The sequence below is a fragment of the Mauremys reevesii genome, linkage group 5 (assembly GCF_016161935.1).
Source record: "Mauremys reevesii isolate NIE-2019 linkage group 5, ASM1616193v1, whole genome shotgun sequence".
Taxonomy (NCBI): Eukaryota; Metazoa; Chordata; order Testudines; family Geoemydidae; genus Mauremys; species Mauremys reevesii.
In genome coordinates, this window is record NC_052627.1 from 109,912,150 (window position 1) to 109,926,984 (window position 14,835).

At 45.2% G+C, this 14,835-nt stretch overlaps 1 protein-coding gene across 4 annotated transcripts in view; it reads right to left on the reverse strand.

Annotated features, from left to right (window-relative positions):
* CC2D2A (coiled-coil and C2 domain containing 2A) overlaps positions 1 to 14,835 on the reverse strand; it is a 147,722-nt gene that overhangs the window by 39,801 nt on the left and 93,086 nt on the right. For all 4 annotated transcript variants that reach the window (XR_005599228.1, XR_005599229.1, XM_039541049.1 and 1 more), the window contains exon 24: positions 13,543 to 13,710. Coding sequence is in view for 2 of the 4 variants with exons in the window: in XM_039541049.1 (XP_039396983.1) it covers positions 13,543 to 13,710 (168 nt within the window). In the remaining 2 variants the exon portion in view is untranslated. The remainder of the gene's footprint in view (positions 1 to 13,542; positions 13,711 to 14,835) is intronic.

Sequence of the window (14,835 nt, forward strand, 5' to 3'; positions counted from 1 at the left end):
CAAGAATCAAAACTGTCTGGGCCATTTGGGGGTGGGGCGGGGGAAATGAGAGTGACTCATGCCTTGTCCTGATGAATTTTCTGTAAGACCCAAAGTAGCAGTGCTGAGGAAAGCATAGTTCAGATGGTTTGACCATGGAAGAAGGAGAGCGTTGTCCTGAAAGTGACATCCTAGGGCTCCTCTGGAGCAGTGTATGTTGCACTGTCTGTTCATTTGAGAGGTGAACATGTCACTTGTGGGGGTTCCTCATATAGCAAAAATACTGTTTACCATGAAGTTGTGTAACTCCTCACTTGTGGTCAACAGCAAAGCACATTTGAATCCCCAGAAGGCAAACTGCCAACAGGATGATTTGATTGCTGATGCACTAATTCCATGAAGTGACTGCTTCTGAACACAGGGGAACAGGTCTTGCTCCTCCCTGCTTGTTAATGGAAAAGACTGTTATCATATTGTCTGACATTATGAGGACACATGATGACCTTGAATAAATTGGAGAAAGGCTTTGCAAGCCTCTCAGACTGACTGCAATTCCAGAACATTGATATGCATCTTGGTCTCTCAGGATGTCCAAGAGCCCTGTGCTGTGCAGCTGTCCATATGAGCTCCCCAGCCTAAAAGGGAGGCATCTGTAATGATCATTTTGTCTGGTTAGGGGGAAAGGAAGGGAATGCCCATGCATACCTAGCAGAGGATTCTTCCACCATAGTAGAGATGATGTTACTTTGATGGGAACAGTTACTATGGCGTTCATGGTGAAAACACTGTTTGATGTCATGCTTGCAGACAAAGATGGAGTCTGGTGAATGGTGTGACATCAGTACATGAAGCCATATATCCCAGGAGAGACAGACAAGTTCTGACTGGTGTCTGAGGGTTGTTCATGACCTGATCTGTGAGGTCATTTACCACCTGGAACCTATCCATTGGCACATAAGTCCTTGTCGTGACAGAATTTAAGGACTCTCCAATGAAGTCTAAAGTCTGCACTGGAGTGAGAACAGACTTTTACGAGTTTATGCTGATCTCTAGGGAAGATAAATTGAAGCACTGACGAAGTAGACTCTTAGAATTCTTGATGTGCTTTGCAACGAGAAGCCAGTCTTTGAGATGGGGAAGATGATGAAGCCATGATGCCTGATGCTACTGAAAAGACCTTGGTAAAGACCCTGAGGGCAGAAGCAAGGCTGGATGGGAGCTCTCTGTATTGAAAATGGTTGGAGCCCACTATGAGTATGAGAAAACGTCTGTGAGTGGGGTAAATGTCCTTCATACTGAGAGCTGTAAACCACAAGCGCCTTTCCAGGGATGGGATTATAGATACCAATGTGACCATGCAAAATTTCAGTTTGTGAATAAAACAGTTAAAATGGCGGAGATTAAGGTTAGGTCTCTAGCTACCCTTCTTTTTGGGTACAAGGAAGTATGTTTCATAAAAACTCTTTCTTTAGTACTGAGCAAGTACTGGCTCTGTTGCTTCTCACTATAAGAGGGATTCTACTTCTCGTTTTAGAATCTCCTCACAAGAATGGCCGTAAGGGTCTCTCTGGCTTTGGAGGGGGCAGGGAGGTAAATTAAATTGCATAGCCAGAATGGATATTTAGTACCCCCTTGTCTGTTGTTATTGCACTTCAGATGTGGAAAAAGAGGGCTAGGCAACCCCCAAAGAGTATCTGGGAATCGGCAGGTGGTGGCATCATTGGTTTGCAGCACTCAACCTCCCATCAAACATATCATTTACCTGGGTGCTGGGATTGGATTGCTTATATTGCCACCAGAGGGGAAAGGAAACAGGACTTCTCAACCCTCTGCCTCTTACAGGGCAGCTCACAAAACCACTGATGGTAAAATTATTGAGCTGTTGGTCTACGGTTGTATGATTGCCTGTGAAATTTTCTCTTTAGGGCAAGTGTAAATATTCCCAAGGGGTGGAGGGTGGTCCTAGAATCCTTTAGAATGTATAAGGACTCATCTCTCTTTTGATTTAAAAAGATGGGTTTTGTCAAAGGGCAAGTCCACCATGGTGTCCTGGACCTCCCTGGAAACCCCCAAGTGCACAGCTGATTCACAGAACATCACAACGGCAGTAGTCACAATAGCAATAACCTGCTGATTGAAGAGCGGTCCCATCAACCAGCTTGCTTTTCTTAAGGAGAGCCTGAATTGAGCTCTATCCTACTGTTCAAACTTGTCAATGAAGTCCGTGAATTCGGAATAGTTCAGGTACTCATACTTAGTCATCAGTGCTTAGTAACTGGCTATTGAGAACTGAGAGCTAGAACTGAAGAACTTCCTTCCCAATAAATTGTGTCTTTTACCCTCTTTGTCAACCAGAGTAGATCTAGGATGTTGCTATCTAGATCTCTTCATGGGAGATTGAGCAACCACAGTTAGGAGCATGAAGAGAAAAGAGAAATACCACCTCTTTGGCTGGGACAAAATAGCATTTTCTGCCCTTTTAGGGGTAGGAGCACAAGTGGCTGGGGTATGCCAGACTTTTCTAACTTGTTCCAGAATGCCTTCATTAACATGAAGCACTATTCAGCTGGATCCAGAGAATTGGATGATGTCCAGTAATTTATGTTGAAGATCCTGAACTTCCTCAAGGGACATCGGTAGCTCACATGGAACCCTACATAACAGTTCCTGGAATTGCTTGTAGTCATTGGGGAAGGGTGTGTATGTGGTGTTACTGGAGCAACTGCTTCATCCGGAGATGATGAGGACAGTCTCTCCGTACCAGTGAAACTGGTGGATCCAGCTCATAATCTTCTTAAGAACATAAGAATGGCCATATTGCGTTAGACTAGTGGTCCATCTAGCCTGGTATCCTGTCTTCCGACAATGGCCAATGCCAGATGCTTCAGAAGGAATGAACAAACAGGGCAATCTAGCAAGTGATCCATCCTCTGTTGTCCAATCCCAGCTTCTGGCAATCAGAGCTTTAGGGACACCCAGAATATGGGGTTGCATCCCTGAACATCTTAGCCAATAGCAATTGATGGATCTATCCTCCATGAACTTATCTAATTCTTCTTTTGAACGCAGTTATAGTTTTGACCCTCACAACATCCCCTGGAAACAAGTTTCACAGGCTGAATATACGTGGTGTGAAGAAATACTTCCTTATGTTTGTTTTTAAACCTGCTGCCTATTAATTTCATTGGGCGAACCCTGGTTCATGTGTAAATTGAAGGGATAAATAATACTTCCCTATTCACTTTGTCTACACCATTCATGATTTTATAGACTGCTATCATATCTCCCCATAGCCGTCTCTTTTCCAAGATGAAGAGTCCTAGTTTTTTTAATCTCTCCTCATACGGAAGCTGTTCCATACCCCTAATAATTTTTGTTGCCCTTTTCTGTACTTTTTTCTAATTCTCTCTCTCTCTCTCTCACCCTCCACCCCCACACCAGAACTTCAAAATATTGGCATACAATGGATTTATGTAGTGACATTATGATATTTTCTGTCTTATTATCCATCCCTTTTCTAATGGTTCCTAACATTCTTTTAGCCTTTTTGACTGCTGGTGCACACTGAGCAGATGTTTTCAGAGAACTAGCCATGATGACTCCAAGATCTTTTTCTTGAGTGGTAACAGCTAATTTAGACCCCATCATTTTTATGTGTAGCTGGGATTACGTGTTTTCCAATGTGCATTGCTTTGCACTTATCAACACTGAATTCCATTTGCCATTTTGCTGCCCAGTCACCCAATTCTGTGAGATCCTTTTGTAATTCTTTGCAGTCAGCTTTGGACTTAACTATCTTGAGTAATTTTGTATCATCTGCAAATTTTGCCACCTCACTGTTCCTTTTTCCAGATTATTTCTGAATGTGTTGAACAGCACTGGTCCCAGCACATGTCCTTGGGGGACCCTGCTATTTACCTCTCTTCACTGTGAAAACTGACCATTTATTCCTATCTTTCCTTCTTTTTCCATGGGGTCAGAAAAAAGCTCTGACTGTCCTCTCAGAGAGGAGGGGTTGATTGACTCCCTACCAGATCTTGTTGACTCTGCAGGTTAGTACAGGTCCCATGGTCCCCAGTATGGCCAGTAAGAGAGGTCAAAAGGTGGTTGTGGAAGTCCCCATGGCATATCATACCAACAGTTCCAACACAGGTGCTGAGGTGGACGTTGATTCCAGCCAGGTCTGGGTCCCCTGCCTGGGAAGTTATGCCTCAGAGGAGGAAACATCAGTTCATCAAATGGTTCAGAGTCTCCTCACAAAGAAAATGTTGATTCCGTATTCGTCAGCAGCACTAATGGCTCCCCTGGAGGGAAGCCATGGCTGGATGATGGAAGGGGAGACAGACTCCTCCCATAAGATGCACCTCCTGTGCTGGAGACTGGGGATCCAGGAGAGAAAAAATGACATCAGGAGGAGTGTAAGCCTTTGCTCTCACTAGAGTGGCAAGGGATCCTGTCCACCTGAACTGATGGAGCCAGAGTAGTTACAGTTTGCGACACAGTTGAGTGAGGAAGAGCTGTACTGTTGGTGGCTGACGTGCTCAATGGTTGCCTTTTATCGGTGCCATCAGTTCCCATTAAGGCTTAGTTGGTACTGGAGGCACTGTTGCCACAAGACAGCAGTCTGGTACAAATGGAGCCCTGGACTTGTAGGCCTTCATGTCATGACCCTGAGACTTAGGACATTTTAAGTCCTCAAGGGCTGTGCAGGAAAACTCGATGTAGGCAGAGTTGTATTTAACTTTTTTGAAGCTTGGATGTTTACGGGAATGGTCTCTGCCCTCCCAAAAAGACCCCGATATGGGATCTGTGACAGTAGATTCTCCCTCTCCTAAGTCAGACCTCATGGCAGAAGGCACACTCCTTGCTGAGCACAGCGTGGTCTCGTGGCCTGGGTCTGACTAAGGCCTCGTAGCTCTCATTCTCCATTGAATGCTTGGTAAGGCAAAGTTCCCACCGCTCATCAGTATGGAAAGACTGGTAGATACTGCACTTTGCCATGAAGTGAGCTTCCCCAAGGCAGTGCAGTCAGCATTGATGATCATCGTTGACTGAGAAGGAGTGTTGGCAAGAAGCACAGATTTTGAAGTCCAGTCCCCGTAATGAGGGAAAGAGGGGAGCCAGTGAATACCCTGGGATGGGTAATCTAACTATTGAACTATAAAATTTAGCTAAAAACTATAGGATAAAATCCTAAAACTATTTACAAAAAACATCTACATATGTATTTACAGATTGAAGAATAAAGGAAGACAAAGTTCCAGACACTGGAGGTTCTGACCCAGGCCACCTGGTCATAAGAAGGAAATGGAGAGACAGTTGGTCCGCTCAGCCCTTTATCTCTTTGGTTGGGGGCACGAGGACAGTGAAGGCACATGCATGGACCCTGCTTTCAAGAATTCTCTGACTCCAGGCACATGGAGCACATGCGTAAACAGTGGACTACAGATAGGGACCAGGACTCAAATAACTACTGAATATTAATCCTTACTTCATTAAATATGTAGTTAGCTGTACAGAATTTGTTTTTACTCTAAAAATATTTTTGACATTTTCATGTTATGCCTCTACACCATGACTATATTTATTCAGTGAAAAGAAAACTGTAAGGGTAGTGAGATAAGCTCCACAGTGGAAGAGAACTTTCTGCCTGGAGGCATTCTTTCCTGAGGCATTCATGTGTCTCACAGAATGACAAGGCCCAGGTTTCTCACTTTCCTGCAGAGTTTATATGTTCTGCAGGCTGCTCAGTTTAAGCAGATCTATCCCACTGGAACTTCTAAATTGTACAGATTCCTTAGCTTCTAGCCAAGTCCTTTGTGGGAAAATAAACAAAAGTGAATATATAGACAGCAATTTACTGTGTGGAATGAACAATGCAAATACTGTATAACTATATTTACCACAAAAAGTTATACAGAAACACTGTACAAGTAAATGCAGTAATAATACAAAAATTGAACAATAAATATAAATAACGACTCAAGATCAGCAGAATATAATATCACAGTTCTTTTTTAAAAAGCTATGTTTTTTTGGAATATTGAGGGCAAAATGTATGGTGTCACTTTAATGCACATTCAACACTGATTAAGTTCCTTCTCATAAAAAATCTTCTCATACTTTTACGATATCATAATCTGAAAGTTATACTTTACACTTATTCCTCAAAGTGAATTTATTTACGAAAGGCCAATAAAAAAGACGGTTATTCACCTTTGTAACTGTTGTTCTTCAAGATGTGTTGCTCATATCCATTCCAATTAGCTGTGTGCGCACTGCGTGCACTATCGTTGGAAGATTTTTACCCTAGTAAGACTCAGTGGGTCGGCTGAGGCACCCCCTGGAGTGGCGCCCTTATGGCACTGGATATATGCCCCTGCCGACCCAGCACCCACTCAGTTCCTTCTTGCCGGGTACTCCAACAGAGGGGAAGGAGGGCGGGTTTGGAATGGATATGAGCAACACATCTCGAAGAACAACAGTTACAAACGTAAGTAACCGTCTTTTCTTCTTCAAGTGCTTGCTCATATTGATTCCAATTAGGTGACTCCCAAGCCTTACCTAGGCGGTGGGGTCGGAGTGATGTCACGAAGTGAAGGACTGCTGAACCAAATGCAGCATCACCCCTGGACTGCTGCACTATTGCATAGTGCGAAGCGAAGGTATGTACTGATGACCAAGTTGCTGCCCTACAGATCTCCTGTATGGGCACATGAAGCAGGAAGGTGGAGGACGAAGCTTGAGCCCTAGTAGGGTGGGCACTAAGATGCGTAGTTGGGACCTCAGCCAAGTCATAGCACACATGGATGCAGGATGTAATCCAGGAAGAGATGCACTGTGTGGAGACCGGGAGGTACTTCATCAGGTCTACCACAGCTACGAACAGCTGGGTCATCCTCCTAAAAGGTTTCATTCGTTTGATGTAAAAGGCGAGGGCCCTGCGAACGTCTAGGGAATGAAGCTGTTCTCATCAAGAAACGTGCGGCTTTGGATAGAAGACTGAAAGGAAGATGTCTTGGTTGACAAGGAAGGCAGACACCACCTTAGGAAGGAAGGCGGGGTGTGGTCGCAGCTGTACCTTGTCCTTCTGAAACACCGTATACGGTGGGTCCGACGTGAGGGCTCAAAGCTCCGACACACGTATTGCTGAAGTGATGACGACAAGGAAAGCTGTTTTCCAGGAGAGGTACAGGAGTGAGCAAGTGGCCATTGGCTCGAATGGGGCACCCATGAGTCTGGATAGGACCAGGTTGAGGTCCCACATAGGGGTCGGATGCCGAATTTGCGGGTACAGATGTTCCAATCCCTTGAGGAATCTACTGACCATGGGATTGGAGAAAACTGAGCGCCCGTTTTCACCTGGGTGGAAGGCTGAAATTGCTGCTAGGTGTACTCTGATGGATGAAACTGCTAGGCTTTGCTGTTTCAAGGACAAGAGATAATCTAGGATGGTAGGTACTGGCACCTCCAGGGGGCAGTATTGCTCAGGTCACACCAGCAGGAGAAACATTTCCACTTGGCCAGATACGTAGACCTAGTAGAGGGCTTTCTGCTACCCAAGAGTACGTGCTACACCGAGCGAGAGCAATGTAGTTCAGATTGAGTTAGCCATGCAACATGCATGCTGTGAGATGGAGGGATTGCAGGTCCGGATGACACAGTCGGCCGTGCTCCTGAGTGATCTGGTCCGGCCACAACAGGAGTGGAATTGCTGTGGTCACCAACAGATCGAGGAGAGTGGTGTACCAATGTTGCCTGGGCCACGTCGGGGCGATCAAGATTAAGCGGGCCTTGTCTGTGCATAACTTGAGAAGGACCTTGTGGACCAATGGGAATGGAGGAAAGGCACAGAACAGGTGGTCTTTCCACAGCATCAGGAAGGCATCTGATAGGGAGCCCGGGGAGCGCCCCTGGAGAGAGCAGGACACCTGGCACTTTCGATTCTCGCGAGAGGCAAAAAGGTCTATGTGGGGAAACCCCCACTTCTGGAAAACTGAATGGATAATGTCTGGATGAATTGACTACTCATGAGCCAGAAAGGACCTGCTGAGGCGATCTGCCAAGGTGTTTTGGATTCCCGGGAGAAATGACGCCACCAAGTCGATTGAGTGGGCTATGCAGAATTCCCAGAGCCGAATGGCTTCCTGACAGAGGGGGGACGATCACGCTCCCCCCCTTGCTTGTTGATGTAAAACATGGCCGTTGTGTTGTCTGTGAAGACTGCGACACAACGGCCCTGAAGGTGTTTGCGGAACACGTGATACGCTAGGCGTACTGCTCTCAGTTCCCGTACGTTGATGTGCAGGGTAATCTCTTGTGTGGACCAAAGGCCACGTGTGCAAAGGTCCACAAGGTGAGCACCCCAGCCCAGAGATTATGCATCCATGGTTAGGACTATGGAGGGCTATGGGGCATGGAATGGCATCCCCCCGCATACCGAGTTGGGGTTCAGCCATCAAACCAGGGAAGTTAAGACTTCCATCGGTACCGTGAGCACTGTCTAAATTGTCCCGGCCTGGACGGTACACTGAGAGCCAGGCCTGAAGTGGACGGATGCATAGTCTGGCATGTCTGGTCACGAAGGTGCAAGACGCCATGTGTCCCAGTAGACCGAGGCACGTGGGTGCTGCCGAGGTCGGGAAGCTTTGAAGGCCGTGGATAATGCTCACCATGGACTGGAAGCGGGCATGTGAATCCAGGATTGCTCCGATGAAGTCTATTCTTTGGGTCGGCTGCAAAGTGGATTTTTTGACATTGAGCAGCAGGCCCAACTTTCTGAACAAGCTCATGGTGAACTGAACATGAGATTGCACCTGGAGCTTGGAGCAACCCCGAATGAGCCAGTCGTCGAGGTACGGAAACACTTGGATCTGATGTTGACGGAGCGAGGCAGCTACGACAGCCATACGCTTTGTAAAGACCCTTGGTGCCGTGGATAGGCCGAAGCGGAGGATGGTAAATTGGAAGTGTCGTTGGTTGACCACAAAGCGAAGGAATTGCCTCTGCTGCGGGTAAATCGCTATGTGGAAGTATACGTCTTTTATGTCGAGGGCGGCGTACCAGTCTCCAGGATCCAGGGAAGGGATAATGGTCCCCAGGGAAACCATGTGGAACTTCAACTTTACCATGAATGTGTTGAGTCCGCGCAGGTCCAGAATGGGCCACAGCCCCCCCTTTGCCTTGGGGATTAGGAAGTAACGGGAGTAAAACCCTCTCCTCCTCAGTTCCTTTGGAACCTCCTCTATAGCCCCGATAGTTAGGAGAATTTGCACCTCCTGTAGGAGGAGTTGCTTGTGAGAGGGGTCCCTGAAGACAAATTGAAGGTGGTATCCACTTTCTACCATGTGTAGGACCCAGCAGTCTGACGTTACGTGGGACCAAGCAGGGAGGAAATAGGAGAGGCAGTTGGTAAAAGCTGGGAAAGGATCCTGTAAGGAGACTGGTGCTCTGCCCTCGGAAGCACCTTCAAAAGTTTTGTTTGGGCCCTGCTGATTAATTAATTAATAATTTGAGATATACCTATCTCCTAGAACTGGAAGGGACCTTGAAAAGTCATCGAATCCAGGCTGCTGCCTTCACTAGCAGGACTAAGTACTGATTTTTGCCCCAGATCCCTAAGTGACCCCCTCAAGGATTGAACTCACAACCCTGGGTTTAGCAGGCCAATGCTCAAACCACTGAGCTATCCCTCCCCCCTCTTCCTGATTTGCGGGGGCCCTGGTTCTGGCCCGACTGAGGACCAGATTGCTTCCTACTACCCTCCAGCCGCGTCTTCTAGAGAAGTCCTGTCTTGGCCAGAGGTTAGGGTAGGTGCGCTGAGGTTGGGGTCAGAAGGGCCTACGTTGCATCACTGTATGCATGCCTAATGAGTGCATGATGGCCCGGTTATCCTTCAGACTCTGGAGTCAGTTTTATCTGAAAATAGCCCCTGGCCATCAAAGGGCAGGTCCTGAATAGTTTGCTGCAGCTCCAGTGGAAGACCAGACACCTGCAGCCACGAGATACGGTGCATAGCTACGCCCGAGGCTAGAGTCATAGCCGCCGAGTCTGCCACATCTATCGAAGCCTGCAAGAATGTCCTGGCTACTTTCTTGCCTTCCTCTAGCAAGGCCCCAAACTCCTCCCTGGACTCCTGAGGAACCAGCTCTTTGAACTTCCCCATCTAGTTCCAGGTATTATAATTATAATGGCTCAAGAGGGCCTGCTGGTTAGCCACTCTAAGTTGTAGGCCGCCAGTCAAATAGATCTTGCGCCCGAATAAATCCAAGCATCTAGCATCCTTGGATTTAAGAGCGGGAGCTTGTTGACCGTGTCTTTCCCTCTCATTAAAGGACTGTACAACAAGGGAGCATGGTTGGGGGTGAATGTACAAGTACTCATAGTCTTTGGAGGGGACCAAGTACTTCCTCTCCACCTCCTTGGCAGTGGGAGGAATGGACGCTGGAGACTGCCAGATTGTATTGGCATTAGCTTGGATGGTCCGAATAAATGGCAAGGCTATACATGGGGGGACATCGGCTGATAAAATGTTCATCACCGGATCCTCGACCTCCACCACCTCCTCCACTTGGAGGTTCATGTTTTGTGCCACCCTTCAAAGCAAATCTTGGTCACACAGAGGTCTATAGGTGGTGGGCCAGAGGAGGACGTGCCCGCTACCGCCTCGTCAGGGGAGAACAAGGAGGATACGCCTGGGACTAATGGGTCCTTGCTTGGCGGGGGGTCTGGCTGCCCAAGGTCCTCCATGTTAGGGGCCTGGGCCTGAGCTGAGGGTAGGGTCGTTGCCTCCGAGCCCCTTGGCGGGGGCGACTGACAGTGGCCTCTGGGACCCGAGGTTCTGAGTGGGCAGAATGAGAAGCTCCCAATGGGACACCTTGGGCCTGATGGTATGCCCAAGGGGTCCAAAAAGACCATTGTGGGGGTCCCTGAGCAGGATCCTGCCCCTTGTCATGCCATTGGCTAGCTCCATCCGTGTCTTGGTCATGGACGCGGTAGCCACTCTCCACTTGGGACGACCTCGAATTGGGGCGGGAAGGCCAAGGTGGAGCCGATCGCTCATGCCGGGTTGCACTGTCATGCGTTGTTGGCTTGCGCTGCAGAGATGGAGATCGGCGCCGTGGTCTCGAGCGGTACCGCGACCTGGACCAGGACCGATGGTTGTATCGGTGCAGGGAGATAGATCTGGACCTTGATGAAGATCTATGCATGGCGCAGCGCCGGGCACGACTCCGAGGAGACGAGCACTGGGATCGGTGCCAAGAGCTGGACCGGTACCAACCGTACCGGGAAGGAGATCTTCTTGAGGTGGAGTGGCACTGTGAGTACAACTGGCGCCGAGATGGTGATCGGTGCTGGGACTGTGGGCGGTGCCGTGGAGGAGATCAGCGCCTGGATCGGGACCGTGACCTGGACTAGGACCGAGATCGGTGCCGACCCTTCTCGCTCTGTGATGGAGGGCGCATCATGGAGGGCTTCCCTATCGATGGGACAGCCTGCACTGGCGGTACCGAAGTTCGTGATGGTCCCAGCTCGGTGAGCGCAATCAGGTCGCGAGCAGTGGAGAAATTCTCCAGGGTGGAAGGCAGACCGAGCTCAACCACGGTGCACACCAGGGAGCTTATGTGCACCGGACTCAATTTGCAGTGCCGGAATCGACGGTGCTGGAGTTGTAGCCTTCACAGGGCGGTCCGGCACAGGACGCTGCTCCAAGGGGGGGCACAGGCAGTGCTGGCAACTGTACAGGAGCAGCACATTGCTTGTGCTGCTTCTTGGCTCCCAGAGACAGCAAGCGGTGCAAACGAGCAAAGAGCTAGGAAAGTGGAGATCAGCTATGCCGTGCTCCACAGTTCCAACGACCGTCACGGGTGGTAAGAAGGAACTGACGGGGTGCTGGGTCGGCAGGGGCATATATCCGGCGCCATAAGGGGACACCTCAGCCGACCCACCAAGTCTTGCTAGGGTAAAAATCTTCCGACGATTGTGCACGCAGCGGGCGCACACCTAATTGGAATTGATATGAGCAAGCACTCGAAGAAGAACATATAAGTTATGGAAAGTAGGTAGAGTAGCAGAAGGGCTCAATTCCGCATGTTCAATAACTGACTATCACTAATTAGCTATGGGTGCAGTTCAAAAATGTAGTCTTACTTGGAAATTGCTCTTGTTTATGAGAGAGAGTTTTTCAAGTTTTGAAGCATAATCTATGGCTTGCTGTTCAGTCAGGCTTTTGAGCGAGCATTATTTTGCTCTTATTTTACATTCAGATTAGTTGGATCGGATATCTTAAGCCTACAATTATTACGAAGGAAAAGACTATTTATAAGTTAATTTTGCATTGTGTTATGTTTTCACTACTTAAGTGTAGAGTGGAAAGGTATGTTTGTTATAAAAGCCCCATAAAATAAGAAAAATAATACAATGTATTCTTACAAGATTTGAGGTGTATTTAAGCAAGTGTATCTGAAGGTAGGATTGAGCTTCAAAATTAGTACAGTGGAACTACATTAGGTTAATTCCACTGGTTAATGTTTTGCCAATTAAAATGCTTAAAATGAATACATGAAGGTAGAAGAGCAAGAGCTAATAAGAAAGATATACAGTAAAACCTCGATTCTACAAAGACCGATCTCACAAACAATCGGTTATACAATCCATTCTTCCCCAAGAGTGGGAGTCAGGGGAAACCACATAACAAAAGTGATGTTAATGAACAAGTTGATATCCCTTCATATTCTGATGTCTTCAATGTACTGGAAATTGCTTTGCAGTAGTTTGAAGGACAAGAAAAAAGAGATGCAGTCCACCATACTACAATTTATGCACCTTACCTACCGTGATTTTGAGATGATAAATTTTATTAACTTTTTGTTTTACGAACTTCTTAATCCCCAATTAGTTTGTAACACAGGGGTTCCACTATGCATAAAATAACTATTGGTTTGTAGAAAAGACTATTTGGACTCTCTTTTATTACATCTAATCTATCTAACCTTATTTAATATAAGTACAAGGGATATAGTATAAGTACTGGATATAATTAAAAGACATGATATTCATAAGTGTTTTAGGGATAGCATGTCTGATATTACCTGTCTGTTTATATTCTCAAAAATCTCAAATTATCTTCCAATTATTTTTTCTCAGACAGCCTAATATGCACAATAAACCAGTGATCTTAGCAGGCACTACTAGATGAAAACATAATTCTAAAGAACTTGCAAAACAGTAATACTTGTACTATTAAACAACATAATCAATGAATTTGTAAATTTATCTTTTTGTGTTATTATCATGAGGATAAAAACAATCATTTCATTTAATACACATAAAGCCAAATTTTCAGAACTGGCCACTTAACTGTGTTAAAAAAATTTCCTTACACATGCATCTGTACTCCAAAACCAGAGATTTAAACTCACATGCAAATTTCACAAAAGCAATTTATATAGCCGATTTTGAAAATATAGCCTCCAGTATGAAAAAGATTTTTAAAAAGGCAATAAAGAGCTACTAGAAAGAGAAAGAACATTTTCAACTAGAAGCCTTTTAAAGAGTTCATACCTTAAAACAGGTTTTCTCACTGGAATATCATAAGCTCTAATAATGTTCACTAAAAGATTTATGTCTCCATCTGATAGATTCTGTGCTGTAACTTTCTTCCTCTCCTTTCTTCTTGGCTTTAGTGGTCGCTTTGGCTCCGCCAGTTTAAAAAGACTGAGTCCTAAATTACTAGAAATCATAAAAGAGGGTTTTAGTCTTTTCTACACAGGATCCAGAGTTCTAATTTTCCCTTGACACATACACAAAACTACGCACTTAACAGAAAGAGAAATATATACTCTTGGTGTCATTTATTGTGAAATAAGTTAATTGTTTATTAGCACAGAAATGGCATTTTGTATTTTATAAATTTTAAATGAAATATACAGAAGAATTATATCATAACTAAGTGAGAATATGAAATAAAATTAATTTTAAAACTTCAATATGGATCTAACATACTATAATTATATAAACAAGATGCCTATTAGATGACATTATCCAATGTATGTAATACACCAAAAAAATCTAAGCCCAGAACTATCTACGACAAACAGCAAGCTACAAAGGGAAACAGAAATTAATGTACCATGACATACCCTGGGTCATCAGAACTTATAACACAAGGCAAAGCAGAATAAAAAGAAAAACAGGAAAAGAATAAAAACAGATGTGTGCAAAAACATACATGAATGATCCTAACTGTACAAACATATTTTAATTATAGAAAGCAATCCAGAACCAATTTTAAAAAGCAACGGTTAGAGCCAAGGTCAACTTCTCATTATGTGCAACTACGAAAGTGCATTATTCTTGTAAAAACAGTATAAAAAGGTGAATTACTTTTTTAAAATAGTAAAATTCACTAAACATATTTTAATAGATTTCCCATATTCCAGAGAATTGTGCATATTTTAAATCTATTAATAATATAATCTGATTGGCAAACAATGCTCAGTACAAATCAGTATTAATCATGTGGAAATCAGTATCAGTCAAGCTAATTTCATTTTAAACAAACTGAGAAATTAACTATAAATGTTATTTCTCATTCTGCAACATGAAAATACTGAACCAAAAAGAACTGTTTCTTTGTTGAAAAGCAGTAAGTCTCTGATTTGCCAGCAGATGGGTCTATTTAGGTTTATATTGTTAAATCAAAATAATATCTTAAGGGCACAATGGTGCAGTAAACAAAGTTTACTAGTAGCAAAGAAATGCAATTCTCATTCATTATCTATCTGCTTAAACAGATTTAAAACAAACAAATGCTAGTTAATGTCATTTATGTGTTGGTGATGCAGAGTAAGGGCT